The 22,716-nt window shown below is 43.3% G+C and overlaps 1 protein-coding gene across 1 annotated transcript in view; it reads left to right on the top strand.

The window, feature by feature from the left end:
- The window catches only part of LOC133824766 (uncharacterized), a 45,551-nt gene extending 23,173 nt beyond the window's left edge, over window positions 1-22,378 (top strand). The window contains exons 2-4 of the mRNA XM_062257745.1: window positions 17,103-17,233; window positions 17,315-17,622; window positions 22,244-22,378. Coding sequence (XP_062113729.1) covers window positions 17,103-17,233; window positions 17,315-17,622; window positions 22,244-22,378 — 574 coding nt within the window. The remainder of the gene's footprint in view (window positions 1-17,102; window positions 17,234-17,314; window positions 17,623-22,243) is intronic.
- Window positions 22,379-22,716: the final 338 nt, after the last annotated feature.

Below are 22,716 nucleotides of genomic sequence, written 5' to 3'. Positions count from 1 at the left end.
GGACCTCATAGGTTTTCTCTGCATATCGTCCCAGAGAGGACTTCTCGGCATTACCCCAGCTTGGACAGCCATTAGATGACCGCTGTCATCCACATTTCGAGCTCACGCAACCTCCAGATTAAACCTCGTAAGGTAGCTTTTCAACGTTTCGCCTGGCTGTTGCCGAACGTTGGTCAGAGTTGATGCCTCGGGTCTTACCCCGATCATGGCTCTGAACTGTTTCTTGAAATCCTTTGATAGCTGATCCCAAGAAGTGATCAAATGTCTTTTACATTTCTCGAACCAACTTTTTGCTGGTCCTGTAAGCGATGCTGGAAATAACATGCATCTGAGCTCGTAACCCACATTACTTGCTCTCATTATGGTATTAAATGTACTCAGATGGCTGTACGGGTTGGACTTCCTCTCAAAAGGCGGGACATGAGGGATCCGAAACCCTTGAGGAAACAGAGTGTTGGAAATATGGGGAGCGAATGGTTTGAGCTCCTCGTCAGAATCCTCATCCTGTCTCCAACCTCGCTCATTTTGCAAGAGCCTAAAGGCCTTTTCCAGTTGATCAATTCTTTCTTGAACCATGTCTGCAGGGGTTCTTGCCTGAAATTGGCTATCATTGATCATAATTCCAGGTTCGCGCCTTCGCAGGGGATCTTTGCACCCATTTAGGCGATCTCTCAGGTCTGGGTTCGATGGATTACCACTACCCCGATTCTGATTTAGATGTTCCCGCAGGTTGGAGCGGTTCCTATGGTTTCAAGTATTTCTTCGACCTTGATCATACACGCTGACTGATCTAGTGTCTCCTGAATCATCACTGGCGAGGCTTGTTGCATGATTATTCCAAGATGGATCTCTTTCATACTGCCTCGTCTCTGCAGTGTGAGACCAAGACATTTGACTTCTTGTAGGCTGGGCGTCTCTCTGCTCCCTGAAGGCTTCTCTATTTCCTAGTTTCCTTCCTGCATGCCTTTCCTCATCATCTTAAACTGGTTGAGCGTTCCTGCAAGGCAGTAAAGGGTATCTTATAGGCGATGGAGGGAATCGTATGGGTGATGGTGGCGGCCACCCATTTTGGGGTCTGGACGGTCCTGAGTTCACCCGTGTTGGCTCGGTAACATTCTGCGTGTTACCAGGAATCTGAGTCCGAGCCTCTGCAGGGGCTCAGTTATTCCCAGTTTCCGTTGGTACCTTCGCAGTTGAATTAACCGGAGCCCTAGCCCGAGTAATTCTTCAGGGTCTCGAGGGAGCGGATTGCTCCGCCGGTGGCGGAGGTTGCTCTGGTCTCCTTGTGGCAGCGTTTTTCCGAGGTCGCCCACAAGGCCCGCGGGGAGGAACATGCACGTCCCTCGGAGGTGGGGCTTGGTTCTCACGCGGAGGTGGGGGCTGAGCCACCTGGGCCTCCACAGCTAACCTAGCTAGTTCCTCGTTCCGCTTATTGGCCTCAGCCAACTGGTTTCTCAACTGTCAGTTTTCAAGTTCCACAATGGGGACGTACCATTCAGGATTATAGTACATGTCCTCATCATCCCTTGGGGCCGGAGGTGCTGGAGGTCCTCGAGAATCGGAGGACTCGCTTCTTTCTTCAGTTTCTGGATTTACCATTGGCTGCTTCCCAGGGCGACGTGGATAGTTTTCTTCAGGAATATTTTGATCATTCGCGGCCATAGCTATTCAGGGATTGCACTGCTTAAGGCTCTCAATGAAAGCACCAAACTGTTGACGCCGTTTTTCGTCAACTTAAAATGTAGAGCACGTAAACAGTAAAAACTATGGCAAAGAAGAATAATACAGTAAAACAATGAGAGTTTTTTACGTGGTTCAGCAGTTAACTCTGCCTAGTCTACGAGTCTTTTTTATTAGGACTTAGGAAATTTCTGGAAATTCTTCAGGGATGAATTCTCCAGAGATTCTCTCAAGATCACAAAATTTTGGTCCTTTACAAAGGTACATGACATCTCTATTTATAGAGGAGATCTCAGAATCCAATCCCACACGTTTCGGGAAGTTATTCTGTAAATTAATAAATTTAATTACTTTAAAGTTTGTAACTCCTATATACAAGGAAATGTCCCCTAAAGACCAGGGGGCGTATAACCGACTAGTTAATATCCCTTTATTGTAGGGAAGTTACAACAATAAATATCTCTTGAATGCATGGACTGTGTCTCCTCAGGTGACTCACTAAGCCGTTCGAGGTCAGCAATCAGCATCACGCTAGTCTAGGTCTCTGAGTAGATTACGAGTTGTATTACTTTCCCCAAGACCAGCTCGGAGTGGGTAAATACCGCCGAGGCTGCCTTATTTCGGGCTCACATCCATGCCAAGCTCGGGCCAATTGACGGGCTTAGAGATTTGTCAATATAGAGGAGGCAAGGTCAGCACTCAATATGGCCTCTCAGCCCATAACTACAATGACAAACATAAACTCTGCTTCGACCTCGGCGGACCCATTGGCCTCGAAGCCCTCTGCAGACAACCCTTCCAAAAGAAAGAAGATTGAAGGGAGTAACCCCGAGGCGGAAGGGGGAAAGAAGAAGAAAGAGGAAAGATATTTCTCCGTGTACAAAGTGTATACCGAGCTGAATGAGTCTCGGGAGAATATCTACCTGGCTAATGAAAATCAGGTCCCTTTCAGGCGTCCGGACCCCATGAGGAACCAGAAAGCAAAGAGAGATTCTAGTAAATACTGCATATTCCATAAGGATATCGGACATACAATCGATGAATGCAGGCAACTAAAAGACGAGATAGAAGGCCTAATCTCGAGAGGATATTTAAGGCCATATGTAAGAAACCAAAATTCCAATCAGGCTTTTACCAGTCAGAGGGCAGCTGCACCACCGTCTTCCCAAAACAATAACTCCCGAGCAAGGGAGGATGAGAGACCCCCTCTGATTGATGGAGAAGATGTTGTAACCATCTCGGGGGGACCTCATCTCGCAGGATCGGGCAAGAACGCCCAAAAAAGATACGTGAATGAGCTGAAAACTGGTGACGGGTCCCCTTATGAACCTGAACCCAGGGCTCTAAAACACCAGAGGGTTGAATCTCAGCCGATAACCTTTATTGAGGATGACGCGTCCCATGTTCAGTTTCCTCACAACAACCCGCTGGTCATCACCCTTCAGCTAGCGAATAAGAGAGTTCACCGAGTCTTGATAGATAACGGGAGCTAAGTGAATATCCTCTATAAGGCCACCTTAGAAAAGATGGGACTCATGGTTCGTGACCTAAAGGCCTGTGCAATGACCTTGTACGGTTTTTTAGGAGAGGGGATTGCCTGTATGGGGTCCATCGAACTCTCGGTAACCTTGGGAGACTACCCAGTCTCAGTAACCAAAATGATGGAGTTTGTAATAGTGGACCTGCCATCGGCCTACAACGTGCTGCTTGGGAGACCCGCCCTAGTAGGGCTGGGGGCAGTCTCGTATGTAAGGCATCCGGCCATCAAGTTCCCGACTTCTAATGGCATCGGGACGCTGAAGGGAGACCAGTTAACCGGAAGGGAATGCTATAGCATTTCCATAAGAGGAAAGAAACAGGCGAGCGAACAAGCACTCGTCGTTATTCAGAATAAAGATGGGACGGTCTTGGAGATAGATGAAGAAATCGATCCAAGAGTGGAGGAAAAAGCTGATCTCGAACCATTAGAAGAGCTTGAAGAAATCAAGCTCGAAGAGTCAGATCCCTCGAAAACGGTAAAGGTCGGGAAAAATCTCCATGAAGAAACTAAATAGCAATTAATTTGCTATATGAAGAAAAACCAGGATGTCTTCGCGTGGTCACATCCGGAAATGGTAGGAATAAGTCCGAATATAGTGAGCCACGAGCTAAATATCGATAAAAGCTTCCCACCGAAGCAACAAAAGCGAACACAACTGGATGACGACAGAAAAAAAGGCCTTAAAAGAGGAAGTCGACAGGATAAAAGCAAAGAGATTCATTAGGGATGCTTTTTACCCTGATTGGGTAGCCAACCTGGTACTGGTCCCGAAGCCTAATGGGACGTGGCGAACTTGCATTGACTATTCAGACCTCAACAAGGCCTGTCCAAAGGACTGCTTTCCTTTACCACAGATTGACCAGCTCGTGGATGCCACGACAAGTTCATGGATACCTATTCTGGATATAACCAGATTTCCATGCATGCCCCTGACCAGGAACATACGAGCTACATAATAGATAAGGGGTTATATTGTTATAACGTCATGCCATTCGGGCTCAAAAATGCTGGGGCCACATACCAGCGGCTCGTGAACATGATGTTCTCAGAGCAAATAGGGAACAACATGGAAGTTTATTTTGACGACATGTTAGTCAAGTCTTAACTTAATGATAACCATGTTGATGATCTCGAAGAATGCTTTGCCGTGCTCCGGAAATATAACATGAAGCTTAACCCTCAGAAATGCTCCTTTGGAGTATCTTCAGGAAAATTCCTGGGCTTTATTGTAAATGCTCGAGGAATAGAAGCTAATCCAGACAAGATCCAGGCCTTGATCGATATGCTCTCACCTCGAAAACACAAAGATGTCCAGAGTTTTACCGACAGTATGGCGACACTAAGTAGATTTATCTCGAAATCTACAGACCGTTGGCTTCTATTTTTCAACCTGTTGAGGGGAGGCAAAAAATTTGAATGGACAGAGGAGTGCGAGTTGGCTTTTAAAGAACTCAAGAAACACCTTGCAGAACCTCCTATACTATCAAAACCTATTACGGGAGAAGTTCTGTATATATATATTGCCACTACTGAGCATGCCATAAGTGCAGTGCTCGTACGAGAGGAAGAAAAGGTTCAGAGGCCCGTATACTACGTCAGTAAAAGGTTGCTGGGGGTAGAATCGAGATATCCCTTGATGGAAAAGCTAGCTCTTAGCTTAATTCACCCATCTCGGAAACTTCGACCCTACTTTCAAGCGCACCCCATCCATGTACTAACTGATCAACCACTAAGACAAATCTTGTCTAGGTTAGAAGCTTCAGGTTGACTTCTTAAATGGGTAGTTGAACTCGGGCAATTCGAGATCACCTATCATCCAAGGACGACCATTAGGGTGTAAGCATTGGCAGACTTCATAGTGGAATGTACTGGTATGACCAACGATGAAGTTATAACCCTGGCCCACGAGTTGTGGAAACTTTACGTTGATGGGTCATCTAATGAAAATGGATCGGGGGCAGGAGTAATTTTGATCACTCCTGCAGGAAGCAGATTTCAGCCTGCCTTGAGATTTGACTTCAACGCATCAAATAACGAGGCCGAGTACGGGGCTTTACTGGCGGGACTTCGCATAGCCAAGGAGCTTAATGCTAAAGCAATACATTGCTACAGCGACTCCCAGCTAGTGGTTAACCAAAATTTGGGAGAATACCAGGCTCGTGGTACAAGAATGGCAGCTTACTTAGAAAAGGCAAAATTAGCATGGGAACACTTCGAGTTCTATGCGATAGAACAGGTTCCTCGAGAACAAAACTCGAATGCGGACGCCTTAGCCCGGCTCGCTACCTCTACCGAGGATGACGAGCTAAATGTCATACCAATTGAACATCTCTCGGCACCTAGTATTAGCGAGCCAAAGCAGGAAGACGTGTGTATGATCGATTCCGAGCCTACCTGGATGACTCCGATAATTGAATATCTCGAGACCGGCGCCCTTCCAAAAGATCGGAACCAGGCTCGAAAGTTGATGTATCAAATCCCTCGTTATACCATTATGGATGGAAAGCTGTATAGAAGAGGATATTCCATGCCATTACTTCGGTGTGTGACTCCACCCGAAGCCAAGAAAATCATTGAAGAAATTCACGAAGGGTTCTATGGAGACCATACTGGGGGGCATAGCTTGTCCAAGAAAATCATACGCCAAGGTTATTTCTAGCCTACCATCAAGTCAGATACTTTTGAGTACGTAAAGAAGTGTGATAAGTGCCAGCGATTTGCCACAATTCCTCGAGCTCCACTGTCCGAGCTGACTATGATGACCTCCCATGGCCATTTGCAGTATGGCGAATCGACCTCATAGGCTTTCTCCCAACTGGCAAGGGCGGAGTGAAGTATGCGGTAGTTGCCATTGATTACTTCACAAAGTGGACAGAAGCTGAACCTTTGGCGACCGTAACCTCCAAAAAAGTCCTTGACTTTCTGGTGAAGAACATCATATGTCGATATGGGATGCCGAGGAAGATTGTGTCCGATAACGGAACCCAGTTCGACAACGATCTGTTTACCAACTTTTGCGAAAAAATGGAATAATAAAGAGTTTTTTGTCAGTGGCCCATCCTTAGGCGAATGCCCAGGTCGAGGCTGTGAACAAAACTCTAAAAATTTCATTGAAAAAAAAGTTGGAAGAAGCTAAAGGAAGATGGCCCGAAGAATTGCCCCAAGTCCTATGGGGATATAGGACTACGACCCGTACATCGACAGAACATACCCCATTCTCTCTGGCGTACGGTTGCGAGGCTATGTTGCCAGTCGAGGTCGAAATTCCCATAATTCGAGCCCTCGCTTACGATCAAGCCTCGAACCACTCTTAGCTCGAAGAAAATCTCGACCTGATCGAAGAAAGAAGGAACGAAGCTCAGCTAAAAAATACTGCATACCAACAGCGAGCTACCCGGTACTTCAACAAAAGAGTTCGGGATCAAAGATTCGGGGTGGGAGATTTAGTGCTGAGGCGTGTATTCTTGGCAACATAGGATCTAGCAGCTAGCGTGATCGGGCCAAATTGGGAAGGACCTTACCAGATAGAGTCAGTCATTTGACCCGGTGTTTACAAGTTGGCGAGATTGGATGGAAGTCTAGTGCCGCGAGCATGGAATGGCGAACACCTACGACCTTACTATCAATAGTATAGGAAGGATGTTGCCTGTAACCATGCTTGTTTATCTGTACTATTTTTTCTATTTTTGGATTTTGTCAAATAAAGATTGATTTCGTTTAATATGCTATATTTTTTGCAATCTCTCTTAATTTAATAACCTATGGTCACATTCATAGGATATTAAGGGGGCATTATAGGTATATATACCATCAGCTTGAAAAATAAAATAACATATACGAAATACATGCAAGTGTTTGGATATAACCAAATGCGCGAGCTAAGATAGTTTGGATGTAACCAAGCTATCAAACATAAAAAAACGTACAAGTGTTTGGACATAACCAAATACGCGAGCTAAGACAGTTTGGATATAACCAAGCTAGCAAAAAGATAAAGTGTTTGGATGTAACCAAATATGCAAACTAGATTAAAATGTAAGTGTATGGATTACAAACCTAACACAACCTTAATAGGTTTGGAACAAACCAACTAAAACTAATCGGCAGTAAGTTGGAGCATAACCCACTTCGGATAAGCCGAGATCGAGGCTGGAGTTTCTTGCAAAATAATAGTTTCGACCTCATAACCTCGGAAAGATAACCGAGGACGAGAAAAAGTAACTAAAAAGTAAGATATAACTAAACCGTTTGCATTACACACCATAAAAGTACTTTTGGGTGCATGGTTAAAGTAATATCCGACCTTGACAAATAACGAGATCGGAAGCGGATAATTCAAGCAAACTGTGCATGAATGCATTGAACCTCGAGCTTAAATCCAAACTATGTTTGTGTGATTAAACAAGCATATATGACTCTTTAATATAAAATGTGCAAAATATTTCAAACCGAGAAATGTAAAGCATATATATTAAAAGGAAGTCAAAAAGAAAGAAAAATTGTACCAGCCCTACGGGCATAAATTAAAAGAAAACAATTACAAAAATAAAGGGACGCAGCCCCGAGGTAAGATTTATGAAGCAGCAGTCTCCTTAGCCTTCTCAGCATCAGCAGCACTAGATTCATCAGGACGAATAGCATGACTACCCTTCTGAGCCTCCCGAGTAGCCTCCTCCGCTTCAAGCCGAGCATGCCATTTGGCCACAAATCCTGCCTCGAAAGAGCCTTGGAAGCTGGTGTCGAGGTCGGCGTTGCTGGCCCAGATCCTATACATGGCTAGATCAACCGCCTTGTCCTTCTTCTCTTTAAACTCGGTAAGGAGACGGGCCTTTTCATTCTCGATTATCTCGAAAGTGGCGGCCTTCTCCTCCTCAAGCTTGGCATTGACCTTCTCCAGCTCCACAAGTTGAGCATTCACCTTTTCAAGCTCGGCTGTCTTAGCCTCGACCTCTGTCTTCGCAGCCTTGAGCTCATCAGCCATCTTAAGCTGAAGGTTCTTCGACTCTTGGGCTAAAGACATGCTCAAGTGCACCTCATTGGTCAGCTTATAATTAAGCTGAGTTGAGACAACAAGAGCCTGACACACAAAGAGATTGAATTACAACATATGCTAAGGCACATAAACAATTAAAAGTAAGTTGTGAAAAGTTACCGCGACAGTGAGCTCAATACTCTTATCATAAAGAGTATTGCAGTCCCGAGCTTTATTCAAAAACTCCCAATGCTCAGCGTCGAAACCACCAAGGCTCTGACCCACCCGAGATAGGATATCCGAGCCAAGTATAGCTCTGTGGACCCCAGCAGCATTGTCAATCACGAACTCATAAACATGAGTACGGATCGATAGCATGTGTGACTTGGAAGTTGAAGGCTTCTTCGAGGGTGGGCCGAGTGCTGGGTGGACTGTGACCGAGGGAGGCACGGAAGAAGTGGCCGAGATGGATGCTTTAACCTGGGCAGTCGGGTCCTCGGCTGTGCTCGTAGTAGTCGGAGCTGGTGGAGGGGTCTTCTCAGTGCGCTTGGGGATTTTGGAGGGTCGGTCCGACCTCCGCGAGCCTCTCGGGCGCTTACGTTTTTGAGCCCCTTCGCCACTAGCGAGTACGGCATCGAGATCGGAATCCATGGCACCTGCATAATTGCAATGAAGATTTAGCATGGTGCTAATAGACAAAGAATAAAATAATAAGTAAAGAAAAACCTAACTGGAACTCTCCCCCGAGCTCGTGCTCGGTGACCAAGAAATCCCTCTATCATTAGAGGAGGCTGGGGGAATACCTTCCCTATAGGTGGAAGTCAATCTCAAAAGGTCCCTATAGTCATTAGTTCCATACTGAACGACTACTCCATCCCACACCTCGTTCAGGCTATACATGGTGTCGTATTTCCCGAGCCAGCTATCAAACCTATGTACCCTATCATCTACCGAAGACCATACATAGAAATGATCCTTATCATCCTTACATAATACTAACCTATCAGGTTTATGTTTTAGCAGTGAGGGAGACCACATATTCGAGCTAAGGATGACTGTACCTTGCTCGTTGAAGCTCGAGCTCGAGGCCTCATCGTTGGCCTCATTCCCCGATTGTGGACTTCTGTGGCGGGCTAGAGATGGGAGCCTCGCATCTCTTCTCGGGGGGAGGTCGCCGGTTGGTAGAGGGACGAGCTCCCATCGGGCGTATTTCTTATTGGACCAGTCTTATGTAGACTGATCTTCCCCTAAGAGCCCATATGTCCGGAGCTTGTCTTCGTGCATGAGATAAGAGAGGGATCTCCTGCCGTAAGGGAGTTGGAGCAGAGTCTCTCTATGCTCCTTCATCTCATCAGTGGGAGCAGGGCGATGATAGTTGGCTGGAAAATCAAACGCATTTCAACTAAGAACGGGCCTGAAAACAAAGTTCGAGCACAGGAAAGAAGGAGGTTGAGATACTTACTAATTCGTCTGAACAAGTAGTATCGAGATGGGGTTAGGCCATCTGTCCAGAAGAAGGCCTTCTTGAAGTCAGGAGGATGATTGGGAAGATCCTCGAACATCTTCTTCTCCTTGGGATAGCTCGAGAGATAGTAGAAGCCATCTCCTCCCTGAGCTCGGGAGGGATTACTTTTCAAACAAAAGAGATATAAGATCTCTTCAGGCGAAGGCCCTTCCTACTTCAGCTCATGGTAAAGAGACCTTAGGGCAGACAGAACCCTATAAGAAATGGAATTTAGTTGGAAGGGAGCCAGCCCAACATAGTCCAAGAAGCCTTTAAAGAAGGACTTCAAGGGAAGGACAGCTCCCGCCTTCATATGCTTCTGGCTCCAAGCTGCATACCTCAGCCTGCTGTCAGGGTTTCCATCCCTCGGAGCACGACATCTCCGCTCGTGGGAAGTCAGGGCTCGGCACCTAAGCAAGCCCGACAGCCCTAGGCCGTGAAGGGCCAGAATATCAGATATCTGTCCCAGCGACGTGACCGAGCTCCAGTAGTGTTCGGCCTCGAAGAATTCCCTCCTCGGCTGCGAAGTGGAGGGTTCCCCCATCAGTGAGAATCGAAGATCTCCCGGCTTGTACGCGACTATCACTTTCAGCCTGGGATCAAGGGGGATCGGTCTAGGCTCGGAGTCAAAATCTGGATAAAGAGCCTCTCGGAGGATTTTTCTCTTCTTCTCTATGACCTCGACGATTTGACGTTGGTAGTGAGCTTGGGTTTCTTCTTGTTCACAAGCTAGCTCGTTTTCGCGAATCAGACGCTGGTTCTGGGTAAACAACGACTTCGGGCTCGGAGTTTTTGGCAAATACAGGATGGCAAGCAACGACCCCCACCGTCTTTCCAGATTCTGTGACATCTAGCAAGAAAGAAAAAATGGTGAGGGCCACACATGCAAGGAATCAAGAATAACGATCTCGATGGTTCAAGATCAAAAATGCTTGGATACGAAATGAGCTCGATCATGGGAACCCGATTAGTGACATGACATGTATTTCACGAAAAAGGGAGGAAAGTGGATTTAATTTTTGAAAATCCTGAAATATCAGGGAAAAAAGGTGGCAGTTATTCAAAAGTGGTATTTTTGAGAATCGTGCATTCTTTAAAACCCAGATTTTGTACCCGATATCTTGGTATACAAGATATGTCCTCCAAAAATTGAGAAACCCAGAAAAAGACCATATTTGGGTCTTTTTTCGCATAAACTGGGTATTGAACCGATGATGTTGGAACCTAAATGTAATATCTATCAGCCGACGCATCCTAGTGCATTAAACTAGTGAATGGACCAACAAAATTCTAGTGCCCAAGGTGCAACTGAAGCATAAACACACATGGAAAAAATAAAGAAGCCATGAACAGAAAACTTACACAATGCGATCGACGGAAACAAAGAGATGGACGATTGTATAAGTGGCTGCAAGTACGATCTCACAGAGTCAAAAATTCCAGCATGGCTTTGTCTTCTCAACTTCGAGAACATGCAAGAAATGGGCAAGGAAGGTTTTGGTTTTCCTTTCTTCTTTTTTTGAAAAAAACGTGAGTTAAGGAAGAAGACGACGGGGTCCAATTTATAAACACATGAGAATGTGAAAGGCTGGATTAATCTGGGCCATTGGCCAGATTCTGTATCAAATCTGACGGCCAGGGATAAGTGACATGATGGTACTGTAAAGGTGGCAGGCGAACGATCGTGGGCAGGTTTCCAAGGCACTCAAATACATTGAGTGAGCAATACCCAACTGACGCGTGTCCATACTCGAGTATGTGTGACGGTGCAGTTCCCGAAGAAAGTTATTCAAAAGTTTCCTTCTCATAGGATTCGAACTAATACTTTTGAGGGGGCAAAATGTTACACCCAGATTTCAAGACCTGAGGTTGTGACCTCGAAATCTGGATTCTTCAGGTGTGAGCTCACGATAGCTAAAATACATATTCGTAATCTAGACGCCTAACTCTCGAAGCAGGTGACAACCTCAAAGATAGGTAGCCTCAAAGTCCTTATAAGCTCGAAAGATGGAACATTAGAGTATATCCATTGTCGGGTAGCCTCGGATCAAGTGGCCTGAGCTTGGCATGGATGTGAGCCTGAAATAAGGCAGCCTCGGCGGTTTTACCCACTCCGAGCTGGTCTTGGGGAAAGTAATACAACTCGTAATCTACTCAGAGACCTAGACTGGCGTGATGCTGATTGATGACCTCGAACGGCTTAGTGAGTCACCTGAGGAGATGCAGTCCATGCATTCAAGAGATATTTATTGTTGTAACTTCCCTACAATAAAGGGATATTAACTAGTCGGTTATACGCCCCCTGGTCTTCAGGGGACGTTTCCTTGTATATAGGAGTTACAAACTTTAAAGTAATTAAATTTATTAATTTACAGAATAACTTCCCGAAACGTGTGGGATTGGATTCTGAGATCTCCTCTATAAATAGAGATGTCATGTACCTTTGTAAAGGACCGAAATTTTGTGATCTTGAGAGAATCTCTGGAGAATTCATCCCTGAAGAATTTCCAGAAATTTCCTAAGTCCTAATAAAAAAGACTCGTAGACTAGGCAGAGTTAACTGCTGAACCACGTAAAAAACTCTCATTGTTTTACTGTATTATTCTTCTTTGCCATAGTTTTTACTGTTTACGTGCTCTACATTTTAAGTTGACGAAAAACGGCGTCAACAATGGTATTAAACGTTCTTAAGTGACTGTATGGATCGGAATTCCCATCAAATGGTGGGACATGAAGAATCTGAAACCCTTGAGGAAACGGGGTACTAAAAATATGGGGGGTGAAGGGTTTGAGTTCCTCGTCAAACTCTTCGTCCCGATCCCGTCCTCGTTCATTTTGTAAGAGCCTGTACGCTCTTTCCAGTTGATCAATCCTTTCTTGGACTGGATCCACGGGGGGTCTGACTTGAAATTGGTTATCATTGATCACAATTATAGCTTTGTGCCTCTGCATGGGATTCTTGCGCCCATTTAGGTGATCCTTCAGGTCTGGGTTTGAGGGGTTATCATTACCCTGATTCTGGTTCAGGTGTTCCCGTAAATCTGGGTGATCCTTTCGATTTCTAGTATTTCTGTGTCCCCGGTCATACATACTGACTGATCTGGTGTCTCCTGAGCCTTCACTGGTATGGCTCGCTGCGTGGTTGTTTTGAGATGGGTTCCTTTCTGGTTGTATCGTCTCAATAGTGTAAGACCGAGACATTTGGCTTCTCGTAGGCTGGGCGACTCTACGTTCTCTAGCAGTCTCCCCATTCCCATGATTTCGTCCAGCTCGCCTTTCCCTATCGCCCTCCGTCGGTTGCGTGTTTCTCAGAGGCGGTGAGGGATCTTATCGGTGATGGTGGGTGCCTTATGGGTGATGGTGGCTGCCATCCATTATGGGGCCTAGAAGGTCCCGAGTTTGCCTGTGTTGGTTCAGGAACGTTTTGCGTGTTACCTGGATTTTGGGTCCGAGCCGCCGCAGGGGATCGGTTATTCCCAGTCTCAGCTGGTACCTCAGCAGTTGAGTTGACAGGAGCTCCAGCCCGAGTATTTCTCCCAGAACTTGAGGGAGCAAGTTATTCTGTTGGTGGCGGATGTTGCTCCGTTCTTCGTGTGGCAGAATTTTTGCGAGGTCGCCCACGAGACCTACGTGGTGGAACATGAACATCTCGTGGAGGTGGAGCTTGGGTCTCAGGCGGAGGCAGGGGCTGAGCCACCTGCGCCTCAGCAGCCAATCTGGCCAGCTCCTCATTACGTTTCTTGGCCTCTGCCAACTGCTTTTGCAGTTGACGATTTTCAAGCTCCACAATAGGGACATATCGCTCAGGGTTGTAGTACATGTCCTCATCGTCCCTGGGGGCCGGTGGTGCAGGTGATCCTCAAGAGTCAGAGGATACACTCCTCTCATCTGGGTCTGAATTCATCATCGGCTGTTTCCCAGGGCGCTGGGGATAGTTAACTTCCTCTAGGATTTCCTCCTCAGGAATATTGGGATCATTCGCGACCATAGTTGATTCAGGGAGGCTTCTTCGACTGAATAGACTCACGTATGTACTGCTTAATGCTCTCAATGAAAGCACCAAACTGTTGACGTCGTTTTTCGTCAACTTAAATCGTAGAGCAATTAAACAACGTATACTATGAAGCGAATGAATAATGAAGAAAGACAAGAGGGTTTTTACGTGGTTCAGCAGTTAACTCTGCCTAGTCCACGAGTCTGTGTTATTAAGGCTTAAAGATTTTTGGAAATTCTTCCGAGATGAATTACCCAGAGCTTATTCTTCAGCCAAAAGAAATCGATCCTTTACAAGTGGTCATTCATCCTCTATTTATAGGGGAGGTTACAGAGTTCATTCCCACCTATTTCGGGGAGATATTCTATATATCAATTTAAATAATGACATTAAATGCAATATCTCCTACATATATGGAAACGTCCCATAAGAATCAGGAACGGATGACAGACTAAATAATATCCCTTAAATGTTGGGATTATACAACAATAAATATGTTCATACATAACGAGTTATCCCAGATGACTCATCGGGTCTTCGAGATCAGCGATCGACCCTGTGGCTGTTGAGACTCATGGTATTGCTACGAGCTTACCATCCTACTTCAGGACATGCTCGGAGCAGATAGACACTGCTGAAGCTATCACACTCGAGCTTGCACTTCCCAAGCTCGGACTGTTTAATTCGAAGACGATCGATAACCGATGTATCCTAACGTCGTGTTATTTCGAACTCAGAAAGCGTCCCGAGGTTACACATCTTTGAGATCGTCATTTTACTTCGGAGATCTTACAGCTGTACCATACAATGCATTCATACATTTCGAGCTCACACCTGACGAGTCCAGTTTTCGAGGTCATAACCTCTGGTCTCGAAATCTGGGTGTAACAATATGTAAACCATGTGAGACTATATAGATTTTTTAATTATTAACTAATTCTTTTGTTAAATAAAAAATTAGAAAAAGTCACAAATTATCATAAAATTGATAAATCATATATAAATTATTATAGGAAGCCACCTCACTTTCTTATAGCTCTCTTTTATATAAGTATATAGATAGAGATATACATTCATAATTCACAATATGATCCAAAGACCTACAAATTGCAGCATATTGATGCTATAAGGAAATAGACCTGAAATATATTAGTCATATCATATTGTGGCGCAACTAATTCTTCATGATCAAAGAGTCAAAATAATGTTAAAATAAAAAATAATATATTTTTCCAGAAAAATAGCTAATGTAATTCTAGATAAAAGAAATTTTTTTTTTGGAAGTCAAGAATGACTACAGGCACCCAAACTTTATTCTCCAAATTGAAAGAATTACCTATCTGTAAGCCCAATATGATCCTAAGACGCAGGAATAGAAACATTGAATTTGTTTGTTCTATCAATTTCCTTTGTCTCAGCATGTCCCTCCAGACTTCCAGAGAGTGAAGTATGCAGCTGATGCACTTTGATTGAAGAGTCAAATCCAGGAGTAATGAGAATAATTTTTTTTGAATACATATTAACTAATAAATTATTTTACCAACAAAAAAAACTATAATCGTATGTCACATGGCAGTGTAATTACTATATATATACATAAATATTTACAAATTTATATATGATTACTATTACTATGATGATAAATATATATTTTAGAAATTTGTACGTGAAGATAAGTTTTTTTTTTTAATCGTAACATATATCTAGCTTGAAAAAGTAGAATAAAAATATTACATTATGATTATAAAAAATAGTAAAAATATCTCTTAATAAAAAGGTAGAATAAAAAAATTAGAAAATAAATTGAGTGATTTGGAGAGATTTTAGAGTTCCACCTCAACTCCTTGAATCCTTCCTATGTATAAATATAGATATTGATATTAAATGGGGTTGGACAAAGCCAACAAATTTAATTAGTGGGGGCTTAAAATCTAACAAAAACCCAAAGTTTTTTACACGGAAAAAATAAATATTAAAAATATTCATTTTGTTTGAGAAAATGAATAATAATTCTTCCAACAAACTCAAATCAAGAATTAATAATGTTAGTTAAATTGAGTTTATATTGAGATTGAAGTCTATATTTAATAAAATAATATTAAGTTTATTTGGACAAAAAAAAAAAAAAAACATTTTGAACCAATAAAATTGAGTTTTTTTACTCTATTTACATATATATTTTTTACTAATCTTATATTTATATATATACTAGGTGCAAGTAACGTATAATGCACGTTTTTTTTAGTTTTATTTAGAAAATATATTAATTATTTTTATTAAGTTGTTATGATTGCTATATAAATTTTAAATTAATAAACATTATTATATATAAAATAATGACATAAACATATTTAAAGAAAAATTAAACCAAAATATTGTTTATAATTTTTCTTAAAACAAATAATACGATAACCTTTTAGATCACAAATTACCATATTTAAGGTATAAAATATTCATGATATTATTTTATTCTTGATAGAAGATAAATGTTATTATAATTTCTTATTTAGTTATATAGTCATATTATTTGTACACACGACACTTATATATTGTTACACCCAGATTTCGAGATGGTAAATTATGACCCCGAAAACTGAGCTCGTCAGGTGTGAGCTCGAAATATATGCGGTCGTCATATGATCCTATAGTCGGACCTTTTTGAAGTAAACAACGACCTCGATGATATGTAGCCTCGAGTATGCTCTGAGCTTGCAAAGAATGGTTTGACACTTGTATACATTTCTCCCTGATTGCCTTTAGGCGAGATAGCTTGAGCTCGAGAAGTGTAAGTTTGAATGTGACAACATCGTCAACATCTACTTGTTCCGAGCATAGGCAGAACTAGGCGACGAGCTAGTGATCTACCGATAGTCTCGGTGAGTTCAATATCAACTGCTAATTTCGAAGATTTGATACGTGTGAATATGTTTATTGTTGTACAATCCCAATATTTAAGGGATATCATTTAATCTGTTACCCGTTCCCACATTTTATGAGACGTTTCCGTGTATGTAGGAAATAATGCAGTAAACATCATTATATTAATTGATTTACAGAATATCTTCCCGAGATATGTGGGAATGAATTTTGGAAACTTCTCTATAAATAGAGGAGGAAGCACCATTTGAAATGGACCGATAAGACTGGTACTGATTCAGGAGGAAAAACTATGGGCAACTATTTTCTGAAAAGTTTCCAAAAATCCTCAAAGTCTTAATAATATAGACTCGTGGACTAGGCAGAGTTAACTGCTGAACCATGCAAAAGCCATCCTGTGTTCTTTCTTGTTCATTTGCTCCAATATCTTCTTGTTTAATTGCTCTCCTATTTAAGTTGACGAAAAACGACGTCAACAGTTTGGTGCTTTCATTGAGAGCTATTAAACAATACGTACGTGAGTCTGTTTTGTCAGGAAGCCTTTCGGATTAGCAATGGCTACAAATGATCCCAATATTCCTGAGGAGGAAATTTTAGATGAAGCTAAGTACCCCCAACGCCTTGGAAAGCATCCTATGGAGAATTCTGACCCCGATGAGAGGAGTGGTTCATCCGACTCTCGGGGACCACCTGCCCCCAGGGACGACGATGACATGTACTATAATCTTGAATGATACGTCCCGATAGTGGAACTCGAAGATCGCCAACTGCGAAAACAGTTGGCAGAAGCAAAGAAATGCAACGAAGAGCTAGTCAGACTATCTGCTGAAGCGCAGGCGGCTCAGGCTCCACCTTCGCCAGATACCCAGGCTCTGCCTCCGAGGGACATTCATGTTCCATCACGTAGGCCTCGAGGACGGCCGCAGAAAAATGCAGCCACCCGAAGAGGGGAGAAACCTCCGCCGCTGGCAGAGCAACCTGCTCCTCCGAGAACCCGGATGAGGAACCGGGCTGAAGATCCTCCTAACCCAACTGTGGAGGCGCTGGCCGAGATAGTAAATAACCGAGCTCCCTTGGAGGCTCGGACCCGAAATCCTGGTACTACGCAGAACATGGTAGAACCTGATCGAGCAAACTCAGGGCCTTCTAGGCCCCGTAACGGATGGCAGCCACCATCGTTAATAAGACACCCACCATCACTAATAAGGTATCCCTCACCAACTTGGAGGAATGAACAACCGACCCATGGTGATAAGGAAAATCGAGCTGAGTGAAGGCATGGAAATGGGAAAACTACTAGGGAGCATAAGGGTCCCCATCCCATGAGAAGCCAAATGTCTCGATCTCACACTATTGAGACGAGACAACTAGCAAGAAACCCATCTTGAAATAATCGTGTAACAAGTCATGCCAGTGAAGGCTCGGGTGACACCAGGTTTGTAAGTATATACGACCAAGAACATAGGAACACTGGAAATCGAAGAAATCACCCAGATTTATGGGAGCATCTGAACCATAATCGGGGGCGTGATAATCCATCGAACCCAGATCTAAGAGATCATTTGAATGGGCATAAGCACCCTGCACCGAGGTGCGAAACTGGAGTTGTAATCAACAATAACCAGTTCCCATCGATTCAAGTTAGACCCCCCGTAGATCCAGTCCACGAAAGGATTGAGCAGTTAGAAAGAGCATTAAGGCTCTTACAAAACGAATGAAGCTGGGAAAGGGACGAAGAGTTTGACAAAAAACTCAAACCCTTTGCCCTGCATATTTCTAACACCCCGTTTCCTCAAGGGTTCAAAATTCCTCATGTCCCACCATTTGATGGAAATTCGGATCCATACAGTCATTTAAGTACATTCAACACAATCATGCGAGCCAGTAATGTGGGCTACGAGCTAAGATGCATGCTATTCCCAGCCTCGCTCACGGGACCAACGAAGAACTGGTTTGAAAAATATAAGAGACATTTGATTGCTTCTTGGGATTAATTATCAAGAGATTTCAAGAAGCAATTCAAGGCCATGGTCGGCATTAGGCCCGAGGCATCTGCCTTGACCAATGTCCGACAGCAGCCAAATGAGACATTGAAAAGCTATCTTACAAGGTTTAACTTGGAAGTCACTCGAGCTCATGACGTCGACAACAGTGGCCATTTAATGGCTGTCTGAGCTGGAGTAATGCCTGGAAGTACTCTCTGGGAGGATATGCAAAGGAAGCCCGTAAGGTCCTTAACCGAGTTCAATCAACGATCTCAGAGGTTTGTTAATGTAGAGGAGGTGAGGTCAGCGTTGAATATGACCTCTTAGCCCATAACTACAACAACGAACACAAACTCTGCCTCGACCTCAGCAGATCCTACGATCTCAAAACCCCCCAGGGAAAACCCTTCTAAAAGAAAGAAAAATGAAGGGAATAATCCCGAGGCGGAAGGAGGAAAGAAGAAGAAAGGGGAAAGATATTTCTCCTTATATAAGGTGTATATCGAGCTCAACGAGTCTCGGGAGAATATCTACATGGATAATGAAAACCAGGTCCCTTTCAGGCGGCCTGACCCCATGAGAAACCAAAAGGCAAAAAGAGACTCCAACAAGTACTGCAGATTCCACAAAGATATCAGTCATACAACCGATGAATGCAAGCAGTTAAAAGATGGTATCAAAGGTCTGATCTCGAGAGGATATTTTAGGCAGGTATGTGAGAAATCAAAACCCCAACCAGGCTTCCACCAACCAGAGGGCAGTAGCTGCACCGCCTGCCCAGAACAACAACCCCCGACCACGGGAAGATGAACGACCCCCTACGATTGATGGAGAAGATGTCATAACCATCTCAGGGGGACCACATATTGCAGGATCGGGCAGGAATGCCCAGAAAAGATATGTGAATGAACTGAAAACTGGTGATGGGTCTCCCTACGAACTCGAACCCAGAGCTCCGAAACAACAAAGGGTTGAATCTCACCCCATAACTTTTACTGAAGATGACGCATCCCATGTACAGTTCCCTCATAATGACCCGTTGGTCATAATCCTTCATCTCGCGAACAAGAGGGTACATCAAATCCTAATTGATAATGGGAGCTCGGTAAATATCCTCTACAAGGCCACTTTAGAAAAGATGGGACTCACACTTCGGGATCTAAACGCCTATGCAACGACGTTGTACGAATTTTCAGGAGACGGAATTGCCTGTATAGGGTCCATCGAACTCCCTGTAACCTTGGGAGACTTCCCAGTCTCGACAACAAAGATGATGGAATTTGTAGTGGTGGATCTACCATCGGCCTAACATTCAGCGCATCGACCTCGGCGGATGTGGCGAGCCTGGTTAGTGCGTTTGCATTTGAATTTTTTTCTCGGGGAACCTGCTCTATAGTATAGAACTCGAAATGTTCAAGTGCTGTTTTTGCTTTTTCTAAATATGCGGCCATCTTTGTTCTGCGAGCTTGGTATTCCCCTAAAATTTGGTTGACCACCAACTGTGAGTCACTGTAGCAATGTATCACCTTAGCCTTGAGTTCCTTGGCTATTCGAAGTCCGGCCAGTTGAGCTTTATATTCAGCCTTGTTGTTAGATGCTTCAAAGCCAAACCTTAAGGCGGAGTGAAATGGACTTCCAGTTGGAGTGATCAATATGATTCCTGCCTCCGATCCATTTTCATTGGAGGACCCATCGACATAAAGTTTCCACAGCTCTCGGGTTGGGGTTATAACTTTGTCATCAGTCATTCCAATACATTCCACTATGAAGTCTGCCAGGGCCTGCCCTTTTATGGTTGTTCTCGGATGATAAGTGATCTCGAATTGTCCGATCTCAACAACCCATTTTAATAATCGGCCCGAGGCTTCTGGCTTTGACAAGATTTGCCGTAGTGGTTGGTCAGTTAGCACATGGATGGAGTGTGCTTGGAAGTAAGGTCAAACTCTGGACATCTTTATGTTTTCGAGGTGAGGGCATGTCAATTAACGCCTGGATCTTGCAAAAAGATAGTTTTGACCTCATAACTTTGGGGAGCTACCCGAGGACGAGGAAAAGCAATTAGAAAAGCAGGATATAACTAAAATACCTACCTTACACACCATACAAGTACTTTTGAGTGCATGGTAAAAGTAAGTTCTGACCTTGACAGATAACGAGATCGGACATGGATATATCGAACAAACTATGCAAGAATGCATAGAAACTTGAGCTGAAATCCAGCATGTGTGTGTATGAATAAACAGACATAAAGGCAAACTTTTAATATAAACTGCTTGAAATATTTCAATTTGAGAGATGTAAAGCAAAAATATTACAAATATCATAAGTAGATAACTCTTGTACGAGCTATAAATTGTCTTTGCCCCAAGGGCATAAAAAACAAAAACAAAAGCTATAAACTATTACAAAAGGCTCAAAGGGACGCAGTTCAGGATCGAGATTTAGGAGGTAAGAGGGCCCTCCTTAGCCTTCTCAGCATCCTTGTTACACCTAGATTTTGAGATAAGAAGTTATGACCCCAAAAACTGGGCTCATCAGGTGTGAGCATGAAGCACATGCAATCATATGATCCAACCGTCAGACCTCTTTGAAGTAAATAAGACCTCAAGGATATGTAGCCTTGAATATTCTCTGAGCTCGCAATATGCCTTCAGGCAAGATGGCCCAACCTCGGGAAGTGCAAGCTCAAATGTGACAGCATCGTCAGCGTGTTCCAAGCACATCACGAAGCTAGTTGACAGGCTCATGGTTGACTCATGGTCTTGGCAAGTTCAATACCAATTGTTGATCTCGAAGATTTGATGAATCGTCTGGGTTAATCAGTTACGTGTGAATGTTTTTATGGTTGTACAATCCCAATATTTAAGGGATATCATTTAATTTGTTATCCGTTCCTGATCTTCATGGAACGTTTCCGTGTATAAAGAAAATAATACATTAAATAGCATTATATTAATTGATTTACAGAATATCTTCCCGAGATATATGGGAATGAATTCTGCAACCTTCTCTATAAATAGAGAAGGGAACACCATTTGTAGAGGACTGATTTCTGATTTCTTGAGAGAAAACTTTGGGCAACTCTTCTCTGAAAAGTTTCCAGAAAACTCCCAAGTCTTAATAACACAGACTTGTTGACTAGGCAGAGTTAACTGCTGAACCACGTAAAAATCCTCTGGTTTTCCTCTTTATTCATTTGCACCAATATATTTTTTTTGATCAAGAAGAAGAGATGAACTTCATTAATCAAACAAGCAAACGAATACAGTATCCAGACTAAACTACCTGAGGCTAATAACAACAAGCCTCACCTAAACCAACAGTACACTCTAAACTCAAACACACTCAGGAAACAACAAACTAGTTCAACCAAAATTTCCATAGTAATTTATGATGAAACTCTTTGCTCCTGAGAAGATAGCTTCTTCTTACTAAAAATGTAGAGCCGATGTTGAATTAAGGATTTTACTTTAGAAGCTATACTGGTAGCAGTCCTAGAAAAATTGTCAAAAATACAACCATTGCGATTCCTCCAGATGCTATATACTACAGCTGCTAATATCATGTTAGTTATATGAAAAAGGAAGCCATGATTTCTTCTAGAGAACCAGATCCTCCAGCTATCAAACTCATAAGGCCAAGCTCTGAATGCCATCCAGTTGAATATTTTATCCAACACCTGTTTTGACAGAGTACAGTCAAAGAACAGATGGGAATGACTTTCATCAAAACTTCCACAAACCGGGCACAACAGAGAGTCAAGAGGCACTCTGAATCGAAGCAAGTTATCCCAAGTAAGCAGTTGAGCATTAACTACTTGCCATAACAGGAACCTGTGCTTTGCACCAATATTTTATTGTTTAATTGCTCTACTATTTAAGTTGACGAAAAACAGCGTCAATAGTTTGGTGCTTTATTGAGAGCCATTAAACACTACGTGCGTGAGTCTGTTCAGGAGCCTCTCGAATCAACAATGGCAGAAAATGAAGCAAAGTACCCCCAGCGCCCTGGAAAGCAGCCTATGGTGAATTTTGATCCCGATGAGAGGAGTGGATCATCCAATTCTCGGGGACATCCTACCCCCAGGGACGACGAGGACATGTATTACAATCCTGAACGATACGTCCCAATAGTGGAACTCGAAAATCACCAACTGCGAAAGAA

Source organism: Humulus lupulus, chromosome 3, assembly GCF_963169125.1.
Source record: "Humulus lupulus chromosome 3, drHumLupu1.1, whole genome shotgun sequence".
Taxonomy (NCBI): Eukaryota; Viridiplantae; Streptophyta; class Magnoliopsida; order Rosales; family Cannabaceae; genus Humulus; species Humulus lupulus.
The sequence above is the reverse complement of the archived record's forward strand: the minus strand, read 5'-3'. Positions and strand labels throughout refer to the sequence as shown.